The sequence below is a fragment of the Chrysemys picta genome, chromosome 4, assembly GCF_011386835.1.
Source record: "Chrysemys picta bellii isolate R12L10 chromosome 4, ASM1138683v2, whole genome shotgun sequence".
In the NCBI taxonomy this organism is placed as follows: Eukaryota; Metazoa; Chordata; order Testudines; family Emydidae; genus Chrysemys; species Chrysemys picta.
In genome coordinates this window covers 27,843,314-27,856,166 of record NC_088794.1, presented here as the reverse complement: position 1 = coordinate 27,856,166, position 12,853 = coordinate 27,843,314, and the positions used below count along the sequence as shown (strand labels likewise).

Genomic DNA, 12,853 nt, shown 5'->3' with positions numbered 1-12,853 from the left:
CATACATATTTATGATTATTAAGCCCCAGTTAGTGGGTGGGGGAATGTGGCTCATGATGTGTTTGCTTGTCAGGAGCCTGGTAGCGCTAAATGGAAAATTAACGTTATTGTCTAATCTGATGGGATTCTCATTCTTATTTCAGGTAGAGTGGCTGCTCCTGGTGCATGGCCTGGTACCCAAGTCCAATGGATAGTCTTCTGAGAGGAACAGGATGGCTGAAGTACCAGGACTAAGAAGTCCTCTCCCACATCCAACCCACTGGAACTTGAACCCATAATTTGCTCCTGGGCCAGGGAATCAGCCTCCAGGTTTGGGGCCATCTGGGATTTTCTCCTTTTCTCTCCCCCTAAGGTCTAAGTCATGGTGACCTTACCCTGTTCCCAAGGAGGGCTGGACATCTGCTTCTCGCCCGTCAACAGGGGCCTCCATTGGCAATAAACAAAAATTCACAGAAGCCCACAACCTGTCCCTGACTTTTACTAAAAATACCCGTAAGAGAATCTTAGCCTTAGGCTATGTCTACATTGTGCAGCTTTTAGCGACACGGCTGTGCCACTACAGCCGTGCCACTAAAAGGTGTGCAGTGTAGCCACTGTTTGTCAGCAGGGGAGAGGTCTCCTGCCAACAAAAAACTTCCAGCCCAACAAGTGGTGTTAGCATTGTTGGCAGGAGAGCGCTCCTACAGACAAAGCACTGTTCACACCGGCACTTGTCGTCGGCAAAACTTTTGTCTTTCGTGTGTGTGTGTTTTTTTTAACACCTCTGAATGCTGTTAGCTTATAAGCCTGTTTGTTAGCCCGAGATAGAATTTTGGGTTTGATGTTTAATACTCTTACATCCTTACTAATATGTATGAAGAACAAAGGACAAAGATGCTGTGTCTTGCATTTCCCACAACCAGATGGGACTTTTAGTACAATGAGACAAAGGGATGGAGCTAAAAGTGTTACAGGGTATGGTGGGAGTGCAATATATGAGCGCATATTTGACGAGTACCTCAACTCCTTATCTCAAAGCAAGGTCAGGCAACCAGTCAGGAGGGGCAAGGGAGGATTACGGGGGGAGGTAAAACACTAAAAGACCAGAGAAATGCCTGCCCCTGACCGGAGCACAACCTCACTCCTTACCCCTCCCATGGGGTACAAAAGGGGTGGGATGAAGACCCCGACTCATGACCCTCCAGAACAGAACATGACCATAAGTTATAAGGGGTGTGACTAGGGGCGTGCACTGCAGGTATATTTGGGCCTGCTAAGAAGAAGGAGGGGGAGTGGGAATGGGAGTGGGAAGGGGAATGATAATGGTAATAGAGGAATGGGAGACTGGGGGAGTGGGAATAGAGAATGAGGAACAGGGACACAGACAAGGCTTTTCAGCATCAGAGCTGGGAAGGGGGACACAGGCTAAATGCTCTGCAGCATCAGAGCTGGAAACAGAACACTGGGAAGAGGGAGCTCCATTGGTGTGCGGAGCTAGGGGTTAGAAGAAGAAGGGGTTCCATTGGCGTATAGAACTGTAGTTGGAGGAGGGGAAGGGGAAAACTCTATCGGCATATAGAGATAAGCCCGACTGGTGTGAAGGGCTTCGGAATATGTTTGCTTGGAACTAACCCCAATAAACATCGCACTGCCTGCACTTCGAACTTCTGGTCTTCTGCTTTCCGTCTGCATTACAAGAACCAGGGAAGGGGGGGAAGGGAAAGCCCTCTAACAAATGCCAAAAGTTTTGTCTTTCACTTGCCAGTGTAGACAAAGCCTTAGTCATTGGTATGAATTTTAGCCCTGCCGGGGGCGTGGGGGGGGGGTAGGAACGGGGGCGGTGAGGGTGGGTGTCTAACAGTGAGAGTGCTGCCAGGCGCTGACTCCAGCAGCTCCTTCAGCCCCGCTGCTGCTCCTGTGGCAGAGGCTGACCACAGCTGCTCCAGCACCAAGGGGGCTGAGCCACCCCCATTTGCTGCTTCAGCCCTGAGGCTGCTGGTCTGATGGCCCAGGGCTGACAGCTGCTCCAGCCCTGCACTGGAAGAAGTCACGGAATCTGTGATCTCTGTGACAGAATCGTATCCTTACCAATGACCTAGAGGTGTAAAGCTCCATACCCCAATTCCCATAAAGAAACCAATTCCCCACTGCATGGCTGCCTCGAGTGCAGGGGACTGGACTAGATGACCTATTGAGTCCCCTTCCAGTCATACACTTCTGTGATTCTATGGCTGTATTGCAAGTGGTGCCCAAGATGTGGAAGACTCCAATCCCATTGAGGTACCCACTCTCCCAGCACAGGGCTAGATTGGAATCAATGACCGAGCCGTGAATGTCTCCATATCCCATTCAAATTCCTCTGCGCTTCCCGCCTTGTTCTTTAAAACAACCCAGAGGCATTGCTTTTCAAAGCTTAGACGTCCCTGAACTCTCACACCTTCCCTCTAGATGATGCCCCATTTTCAGGTCACAGCGAAGTGAAGGTGGAAATCTATGGACTTTGAGTGTTCTCCAAAATTTCGTTTAAGGATATTTTGGAAGATCTTATCGGGAAGGTTTACATTTCTTATCGGGGTTATTAATGCGATAAGGAAAGCTCTGGGCTGTGTGTTTATAAGAAGCAGCACCCAGGCATTTCTCTACATTCACCACTCATCACCACTGGCTTGTGTGTCAGAAAACATCATGAAGTGGCTTCTGCTCCTGAGTTTGGTGGCGATCTCTCAGTGCAGGGTGACAAAGTGAGTATTGGGGGAACAGACCCCTTTGGGATCCTGAACTTGGCTTTCTACATAGCAATGTGTGGTTATCAAGGGGAGTGTCTGCACCGCTCTCATTCTTTTCTCTACTCTCCATTCATGTATAGGCAGCAGCTGGGAACAACCTCTTAGCTTTGTGTTGTAGCAGAGGAATGAGGAAGGAAGGTCTTGTGGTTAAGGCACTGGAGTGGTACTTGAGAGATCTGGGTTAATGCCTGGCTCTACCACTGACTCCCTCTGTGACCATGGGCAAGTGACAGAGTCTCTCTGTGGGGATCAGTTCTCTGTGATAATATTAGTGTTTATTATTTGTATTATCACAGCATCTACGACCCATAAGTCATGGACCAGAACTCCATTGCGCTAGACACTGGAAGACTGTCCCTTCCCTAAGTAGATAACTACCTCATTAAGACATAAGAGACAACAGAGACATGCAGACAGACTGAGAGGGGAGTACAATCAGTCAGTTTGATGGACAGTGGTCTCTGCACACCAGCAGCCAAACTGTTGTTATGTTTTTTTTATAGGTACGACGACAAAGGAGAGTTTCTAAGGAGGGATTTGAAGGAGGACAGTGAGGTAGCTTTGCAGATGTTTATGGGGAGGACCTCCCAACCAGAGGGGGCAGGTGGGAGAAAGCACGAAGGTGTGTGATTGAAAATGTACCAAGTTGGCAGTAGAGGCTGGCATCATGGGCCAATGGAAGGTGGGCATCGATAGCTTGATAGCCAATGAGGGATGAGAGGTAGGGTGGGACTGAACGCGAAGAGCCTTGGAAGTGAAGACAAGCAGCTTATGTCTGATATCATAGAGCAGGGGGAGCCACCGGATGGACCCAAAGCGAGGAGTGTCATGTTCAAAGTGACTTGCTAGGAAGATTATCTTTGCAGCAATGTTCTGAATGGACATGAATGGGGCAAAATGGCATTTGTCAAGGCCAGGGAGAAGAATGTTGCAGCAATTGAAACATGAAAGGAGGAGAGCTGGGACAAGAGCTATAGCTGCGTGAAGGGCTAGGAAAGGCTGCATCTCAGAGAGTTTTTGCAAGAAGATTTGGCAAGATTTAGACATAGACTGGATGTGAGGAGCTAGAGAAAAGTTTCAAGTATTAGGGGGTAGCCATGTTAGTCTGTATCTACAAAAACAACAAGGAGTCTGGTGGCACCTTAAAGACTAACCGATTTTGGGCATAAGCTTTTGTGGGTAAAAACCTCACTTCTTCAGATGCAACTGAAGAAGTGAGGTTTTTAACCACGAAAGCTTATGCCCAAATAAATCTGTTAGTCTTTAAGGTGCCACCAGACTCCTTGTTGTTTTTTTAGAGAAAAGTTGTTTCACATGTTTTGGGATTGGCTTTCTTTGTAGGAACCAATCCCTGTACAGCATGCTCTATCCATGCCATGTGTGACTTACTCATCTTTATGTTCCCATCTTATCTCGTCCACAGTTATCCTGTCCTTTGTAAATGATTCCCTTGATGTTCTCTGCCTTATCTTGGCTAGTTCAGCCCTTCTGTCTCTTGGCTTCCCATGCACTCATCTGTCCTGGTTAGCATAGACATTCTGTGTTCAGCCTGCTGATCTATTCACAGTACCTTACTAATCCTGCCTCCTAAAAAATGAGGCCTCTCCCATGTTCAATTACTCCCATCAAGCCAGGCCTGGAAGGTCGAGATTTCACTTTGGACAGAAGGAGACAGGTCTGGAGGAGGGAAGCAGATCTGTGAGTCATCAGTATGGAGGTTGTAGTGGAATTTGTGTTTGTGGATGAGATTACACAGAGATAAGGGGTAGAAGGAGAATAGAAGGGGACCAAGGACAGAGCCCTGTGGAACTCCCACAGAAAGTTGGAGGGCAGATCTTCTGAAGGCATCAAAGGAGTGATTACAGATGTAGGAGGAGAACCATGAGAGGAGAGACATGGAAGTTAAGGGAGAACGTGATTTCAAGCAGAACAGCATGATTGACGGAGTCAAGGTGGCGGATCATACTTCCTTTGTCCATTTTGTCTATTTCAACAGTAACCTCTACAGGGCAGGAACTGTCTCTTTCCATGTATTAGTCCAGCTCCCAGAACGTTGAGCCATCTCTCTTCTAGTACATATAGGCTTGGATTTTCCGAGAGTCCTACAGGAATTATGTGCCCAACTCTCATTGACTTTCAGTGCACTGGGCACCCAACTCTTTTGCACTCCTTTCATAATCCTAGGTGTACTAAGGGGTCTCAGTGCAATGTAAAAGCTGGATTGCACTTTAGGCTCTGAACACAAGGCTTGTCTATTGTTTATTTCCTATTGATCGGTCTCTCTCTCTGTGCATCTGAAGAAGTGGGCTGTAGCCCATGAAAGCTTATGTTCTAATAAATTTGTTAGTCTTTAAGGTGTCACAAGTACTCCTGTTCTTTTTGCGGATACAGACTAACACGGCTGCTACTCTGAAATCTCTCTACCCTTGTTGATTAGGGTCTCCCTGAAGAAGGGGAAATCCTTGAGGCAGAACCTTAAGGAACATGGCTTGCTGGAGGATTTCCTGAAGAAACATCCTTACAACCTGGCCTCCAAGTATTTCCCCAGCCTGTCCAGCGAGTTTGCAAGTGAGCCACTCACAAACTACATGGACGTGAGTATGGCAGGAGAGCAGGTCTTGTAGCCTCCCTCTCCTTAACAAAGCTTCCCACTCCTCTGCCAACAGCTGATCTCACCCTCCTCCCAAAAGTGCCCCAACCCACTCCCCCTCCCATGTGCTTCCAACCAAGCTCCCATCTTGCTTCAGCCAAGAACCTGTGCTGGGCCACCCAGCCCCCAACTGTCATTGGATGGCATTAAGAAGAGCATTGGGAATAGCACTCCCAGGGTCTGCTGGCTGCCCTCTTCCAATCATGCTCTTCCACACGCTGAGATTCAGGGATCTGAGGCTAAATAATTGTGTGCATTTGATCACCTGTGACTATTGGATGCCAGGAGTTGCTAGGAGCCATGCTGGGGAAAGTGATGGCAGAGAAACACCAGCTCAGGCTGGGCCTTTAGCAAGGACACTGTGGCCCAGACCCTCAGCTGGTGGAGCTACGCCGGTTTACTCCAGGCGATGATCTAGCCCTTGGATGGCAAGGGTTCCCTCTTTTTCCATTATTTTTTGTCCTGCTTTGACAGGTTGATTATTATGGAACCATCTCAATTGGCACGCCTGCTCAGGATTTCACTGTCATTTTCGACACCGGTTCCTCCAACCTGTGGGTGCCCTCCGTGTACTGCTCCAGCGAAGCCTGCAGTAAGTCACCTGCAACGCCTCTTGCCTTGACATTCCAGCTGGGCGGATTGATTGAAATTATAGGGATTTACATTAGAAAGGAGGAACCTTAATTGAAATAATTAATTTCATTGATTTTTCTAAAGGAAGTTGATTCTCACTGGTTTGTAATCACTATAAACATGTTGACTTGCAACTATATATTTACATTATATTTGCTACTTCCTTTAGCAAATCAGGGGGATACACTATGTCAATACACATTTATTTAAGCAATTAACATAGCTTTATATACATTTATTCAAATTCTTACTTTGTTCACTTTTTAGTTATTTTAGAAAATGGTGAAGGAGGCGTTTCTTATTTACTATATTATGATTAATTTTTGGTTTGTATCAGACTCAGTTTGGATGGAAATTGGAAAATTCACTTTAAAATTCAAAATCCAGCTTTTAAAAAAATTAGTTAAAACACCTTTCAATGGGCTGTATATACAAGAAAGAAAAATGTATCAAATGTTTTGCATTTAAAACTAATTGATTTATGAAACAAAGGAAGTGTTATATGTAGTCAGTGAATTGAACTATTGTTTCTGACCAGCGTGTCCTACAAGATTTTAAAACTTGTAGAGCTCATCCTCTCGCACCTAGCTTTTATTCAGAGATTGGAAGAGGAAAACAAGTGTTCCCACTTTTTTAACTCCCAATCGGTTACTTAAGTTGGAATGAACTAGTCGGTGAACTGAACTAGTTAATAAACTGACATGAAAAAAGTATTCTCTCTGCACCTGCAGAAGAGACTACTGCTGCCAAAAAAGCTCGTTTAGCACTGAAACAAAGGAAACTCTGGTTCTAGGTGCTGAGTCAATGAAATCTTCCTGTTCTGTTGACTTTCTTTAAAGCCAGAAACATTCACTGCTTAATAATAATCTTTGTATTTAATTTAAATGATTTTAGTAGATTATAGTAAGTTTAAGCCTTACCATATGTTGTCATAATTTCAAAGTTAATTTTAAATAGGTTTATTTTAAAAAAAAAATATACTGACATTTTAGAAAATCAGATTTTATTTTTCATCATTGATTTTTATTCATCCAGGAAGTCAGAGTGCAGCAGGTCTCCCTTCATTGTCCCTCCACATACTACACAGTGTCAGAGGTGGAATGGGCCCTAGTAAGACAAGAAGCTAGATCTACAAAGGCACTTAGGGTGGCAATGCTGAGTACTGCAATGTGTGACTCTTAGGCACCCTGATCCCACCAAGGAATTCACAGTCTCACTAGGCACCCAGGCTCTCCATATAATGCATGGGGAGAGTTACAAGTGTCAGTCTGTGACCATCTGACTCTTCTGTACTTGTAGCAAACCACAACAAATTCAACCCATCAGACTCCTCCACCTACCAGGCCACCAGCCAGAACCTCTCCATCCAGTATGGCACCGGCAGCATGACCGGAATCCTGGCCTATGACACTGTCCAGGTAAATCACAAGAAAGGATCAAAGCCCCTGGAGCAGACATGGTGAAAGATTTGGAGTTAGAAGGACAGAACGCATCTGGGAAGCTAAAGCAGAATATGGGTATGAACTGGGAGAGGGAGGATAGAAAAAGAGGCAATGAGACCATTCACAGAATATTCTCATATGGGGGAGAGACCACAGTGCAGGGCACGCCAGCCTCTGAGAACTCCCCAGGCCATCAGGACCCTGTGGTCGACTTGCCAGCTTCTCCCAGGGTGTAGGGTGTGTCTGATTATCCCCATCCCTCTCCCAAGGTTGGAGGCATTGTGGACACCAAACAGATCTTCGGTTTGAGTGAAACTGAGCCTGGCTCCACCTTTTACTACGCCCCCTTTGACGGGATCCTGGGTCTGGCCTTCCCCAGTATCGCCTCTTCTGATGCCATCCCCGTCTTTGACAACATGATGAATGAGGGTTTGGTGTCCCAGGACCTCTTCTCCGTCTACCTGAGCTCGTAAGTCAGGGCTGGAAACAGCCCATCTGCTGCAGTGAGATTCATGTTCCTATAGCGCCTCTCACAATGAGTGATCCCTGCAATGTTTGCATCAGAATTCCCCCAAAGCAGCCACCTCTGGGGTGGAACATGGCCACTGTTCTATGCTAGTGGGAGCAGAAATAAACACTAGGGCATTGGTATTAATCTGACTCCTGGGAGAAGAGTTCCCCCTAACATGTCACCCAGATGATACCCTGGCTCAACACCTTCTAGCACCAGGCTGAACCATCTGCTTGATACTGACTCTGAGGGAAGAGCAGCACCTACTGAGTCACTGACACCACTGCCTCAAACACCTGGGCCTTTGCTTCGTGGTCTCCCATCCACATATTGGTCAGGCCCAAATGTGCTTAGCTTTTGAGATCTAGGAAGAGAAAGCCCAAAGTGATATCAAAGCAGGGAGTGAGGTGCTCCTCTCATCCAACCAGTCTGTCCTATCTCTGCTACTAGATGCTGATGTGCCCAGCTCTGACTGTACCCCAGCTCTCCCCAGCTGTGGTCCTTCCCTAACAGCTGGAGCATTTGCTATTGTCTTGTTAGCCGACCATTCATACATCCTCCTTCACTCTCCTCTCTCCATTCTCCAGCAATGGCCAGACTGGGAGCTTTGTGATGTTCGGCGGCATCGACTCATCTTACTACTCTGGGAGCCTCAACTGGATCCCTCTCTCCTCTGAGACTTACTGGGAAATCACCATGGACAGGTATCACCCACCCCTTGGCCCTTTCCCTTCAACTTGTTACTTTGAAAAGACATGCAAAAGGAGATGATGTGGGAGTCGGGGGAAGCTCAACTTAGAGTCTAGAGAAGATGAGAGACAAGGCAGAGTTATAGGAAAGGGGCTCACCAGTGAGGCAGTTAGATGAGTGGTTCTCCACCTTGCCCGTAGCAGGACCCAGAGATGATCTGTGTCTGCCACTAGTAGGGGGGCAGGGTAAGGGCAGCACCACCACCCTCGCGTCCCCTTTGCTAGGACCCCTCTCTCCTCTGTTTAGCAATAAAGTAAAGGGCAGGGTGGTCATGATCCCTTGACATCTGTTTGTGACCCCCAGGCTAGATCGGTCACAGTCCCAGAAGGTTGTAGGATGAGGAGCGATGGGCAATAGTCAAGGAAGGAGAGGTCGAGGCTGAAACATCAGGGGAAAGTTTTTGGCAGTCAGCAAGAATCACCCTACAGGCCTCTCACTGCTGGCTCGTGGGCTGAGTGGGAATGAGATCGAAAGTGTCCATAGGGATGTTCCCCTGACTCTTTCTCTTGCAGCGTCACCATGAACGGAGAGACCATCGCTTGCTCTGGTGGCTGCCAGGCTATCATTGACACTGGCACTTCTCTGCTGGCTGGGCCCCCTACTGGCATCTCCAACATCAACTCCTACATCGGTGCCAGTGATGGCACGGTAAGGGCAGGGAGAAGGGACAGATATTTCTAGAGGTGTCTGCTACACACGGATGCGATGCTCCATCTCTCTCATTGGGGAACCTACTGCCCAAGACGTGTCTAACCTTTCCTCCATGTGTTGCCTTCCTCCCTGCAGATCAGCTGCAGTGACATGAGCAGCCTGCCCAACATCGTCTTCACCATCAACGGCATCGAGTTCCCTGTGCCCGCCAGTGCCTACATCATTGATGTGAGTGTCCTACTCAGAAAGCCGCCTCGGGGTCTCTTAGCCAGGGCTTGTGCCTGAGGCCATTGCACTGAGTGTGCTGGCAACTGGCCCCTGCACAGCCGGCATGAGCCTGCAGGAGCATCACTGAGACGCAGCTCAGAGTCTGTCCCCAGTATGAGAGTGGGGCGGCAGAGAGCTCTTCCCCCAAAGAGGTTCAGGGGGAGGGATGTTCAAGATCAAGGCAGACCCAGAGTGAAAGTGACATACCGGAAGAGCAGAGAGGCAGCCTGTAGAGCTGGCCACCATAGGAGATCACCAGGGCAGGGGCCTTACAGGGCTAGGAGAGAATTAAATGAGCAGCTACCCAAGCTAGGAGGTTAGATCAAGAGAGATTACTGCCTCATGCTCCAGGGCATGAGTACCTGGGCATCAGGAAGGATTTTCCTTCCCCATTATAAGAGTTTGCTCTCCTCTGGGGAGGAACAGGTAAGCTGCTTTAACAGCACACAGCAACACCAGCTGGTAGGTGGGACAGGCAGTGGGGAAGCCCAAATCCACTTATAATCACAGCAGGATTTCTGGTGGCAGAATGTAATTGCTCCCTTTGGAATCTGGCCAGGAGCCTGGAGAGAGCATGCCTTGCCTCCCCAAGGGATGTGTCATGAACAGAAGTGGTCAGGACCTTGCTTCTCTTCCCAGTTGACAGACTGCAACCCTTAGGCTCAGGCTTAGGCACTGGGGCTGTTCTGAGGCCCACATCCACAAAGGTAGCTCACTGGAGTTAGGCATCTAAGAAGCACCAAAAATTGGGGCCCAACTCACCAATGTCACTCCCTGCAGCCCACAGAGTTCTCCTATCGAAGCCCTGCCCAGCCTAAAGCTACTTGGTTTGAGAGCTCTGAGATCCCAGCCCAAGATGGTAACAGGCACCAGCAGGCCCTAAGGATGATAACTCACTGAAGTTCCAGCCCAATAATTACCATGTCCCCTTTTCCCCTGGTGCAGGAGTCAGGCTCTTGTACCTCCGGCTTTCAAAGCATCGAAGTCGGAGGGCTCTGGATCCTCGGAGACGTCTTCATCCGCCAGTACTACGTTGTCTTCGACAGGGCGAACAACCAGGTGGCCCTGGCCTCTGTGGCGTGAACACAGCGCCGTCCCCGGGACACTGCCATGGAACACTGACCCTGGAGAGTCTCCGTTTCTCTAGAGCCCCAACACCACGTATTGGTCTAGAGATCCCACCCCACACTCACCCTCTGTCCTGTAATCTTACCCCCAGTAGAATAAAGGAATATAAGAGCATTCAAGTGAATTGTTTCTTTGATGGGGTTTAGGATTGGACCCATCTTTTATTCATTTTTTGAACAGAAGAACATAAGAACATAAGAAAGGCCGTACCGGGTCAGACCAAAGGTCCATCTAGCCCAGTATCCTGTCTACCGACAGTGGCCAATGCCAGGTGCCCCAGAGGGAGTGAACCTAACAGGCAATGATCAAGTGATCTCTCTCCTGCCATCCATCTCCATCCTCTGACAGACAGAGGCTAGGGACACCATTCCTTACCCGTCCTGGCTAATAGCCATTAATGGACTTAACCACCATGAATTTATCCAGTTCTCTTTTAACTCTGTTATAGTCCTAGCCTTCACAACCTTCTCAGATAAGGAGTTCCACAAGTTGACTGTGCGCTGCGTGAAGAAGAACTTCCTTTTATTTGTTTTAAACCTGCTGCCTATTAATTTCATTTGGTGACCCCTAGTTCTTGTATTATGGGAATAAGTAAATAACTTTTCCTTATCCACTTTCTCCACATCACTCATGATTTTATATACCTCTATCATATCCCCCCTTAGTCTCCTCTTTTCCAAGCTGAAGAGTCCTAGCCTCTTTAATCTCTCCTCATATGGGACCTGTTCCAAATCCTTAATCATTTTAGTTGCCCTTTTCTGAACCTTTTCTAGTGCCAGTATATCTTTTTTGAGATGAGGAGACCACATCTGTACGCAGTATTCGAGATGAGGGCGTACCATCGATTTATATAAGGGCAATAATATATTCTCAGTCTTATTCTCTATCCCCTTTTTAATGATTCCTAACATCCTGTTTGCTTTTTTGACTGCCTCTGCACACTGCATGGACATTTTCAGAGAACTATCCACGAGGACTCCAAGATCTTTTTCCTGACTTGTTGTAGCTAAATTAGCCCCCATCATATTGTATGTATAGTTGGGGTTATTTTTTCCAATGTGCATTACTTTACATTTATCCACATTAAATTTCATTTGCCATTTTGTTGCCCAATCACTTAGTTTTGTGAGATCTTTTTTGAAGTTCTTCACAGTCTGCTTTGGACTTAACAATCTTTAGCAGTTTAGTATCATCTGCAAACTTTGCCACCTCACTGTTTACCCCTTTCTCCAGATCATTTATGAATAAGTTGAATAGGATCAGTCCGAGGACTGACCCTTGGGGAACACCACTAGTCATTGGCTGCTAGGGCCACAGCTACCTGCCTATGCGTACTAGCAACAACTTTTAACAGCTGTTGCATCCACTGGTCTGTAAGGACCCGGGGTTGCAGTTTATTAGCGATGCGCCACCTACCCACCATTGTTCTAAAAGGCACATGTCTTTTTCCAGTTGTTGCCTTGAATGGGATAACTCCATGAGAGACCACAGAGTCCATTATGACCATAAGAATAAATGGTAGTCGCTGATCCCAATCCTTGCCCTGCTGGTTTACTATTTTGTTAAAAGCTGTTTTAAGAGTGCGGCTAGCCCGTTCTAACTGGCCTGAACTTGGAGGTGTCCTGCTATATGCAATTTCTGCTTAATTCGAATGGCTTGACAAAGCCTTTTAGTAATATTCTTGATGAAATGGGGCCCTTGGTCCAAATTAGTATTTTTTTGAATACCCCACCTGGTTATTATCGGCTCAATCAGAACACGGGCTGTAGTTTGGGCTGTGTAGTTTTGGGTGAGGATTGGTTTACTCCATTTTGTAAACAGATTAACAATTACTAAACAATACTGACTACCCCTGGCTTTTCTTGCTAATGGGCCAATGTAATTAAATTGTAAATGAGCCCAAGGCCCCTCTATTCTCTGGTGTTTTAGAGGCCTTTTGATTATATTAGAATTAACATTATTGGCTGTACAGGACAGACAGTTATTTACAAACTATTTTATAGTGCTGCTTATATTTGGCACCAGCCAGGTGCTTGCAATTTAGCTAAAGATTTTT

At 47.1% G+C, this 12,853-nt stretch overlaps 1 protein-coding gene across 1 annotated transcript; it reads left to right on the top strand.

The window, feature by feature from the left end:
* Positions 1-2,630: 2,630 nt before the first annotated feature.
* LOC135982942 (pepsin A-like) lies at positions 2,631-12,046 on the top strand. Its single transcript, XM_065591856.1, has 9 exons — positions 2,631-2,720; positions 5,203-5,359; positions 5,890-6,007; positions 7,348-7,466; positions 7,760-7,959; positions 8,589-8,705; positions 9,264-9,405; positions 9,538-9,630; positions 10,615-12,046. The coding sequence occupies exons 1-9, from the start codon at positions 2,665-2,667 to the stop codon at positions 10,750-10,752; spliced, it is 1,140 nt and encodes a 379-aa protein (XP_065447928.1). The 5' UTR covers positions 2,631-2,664; the 3' UTR covers positions 10,753-12,046.
* Positions 12,047-12,853: the final 807 nt, after the last annotated feature.

Coding starts and splice junctions, on each gene's coding strand:
- LOC135982942 (XM_065591856.1), top strand. CDS start 2,665: ATGAAGTGGCTTCTGCTCCTGAGTTTGGTGGCGATCTCTCAGTGCAGG. Junction 6,008..7,347: donor CTGCTCCAGCGAAGCCTGCA/GTAAGTCACCTG, acceptor CTGTACTTGTAG/CAAACCACAACAAATTCAAC. Junction 7,467..7,759: donor TGGCCTATGACACTGTCCAG/GTAAATCACAAG, acceptor CCCTCTCCCAAG/GTTGGAGGCATTGTGGACAC.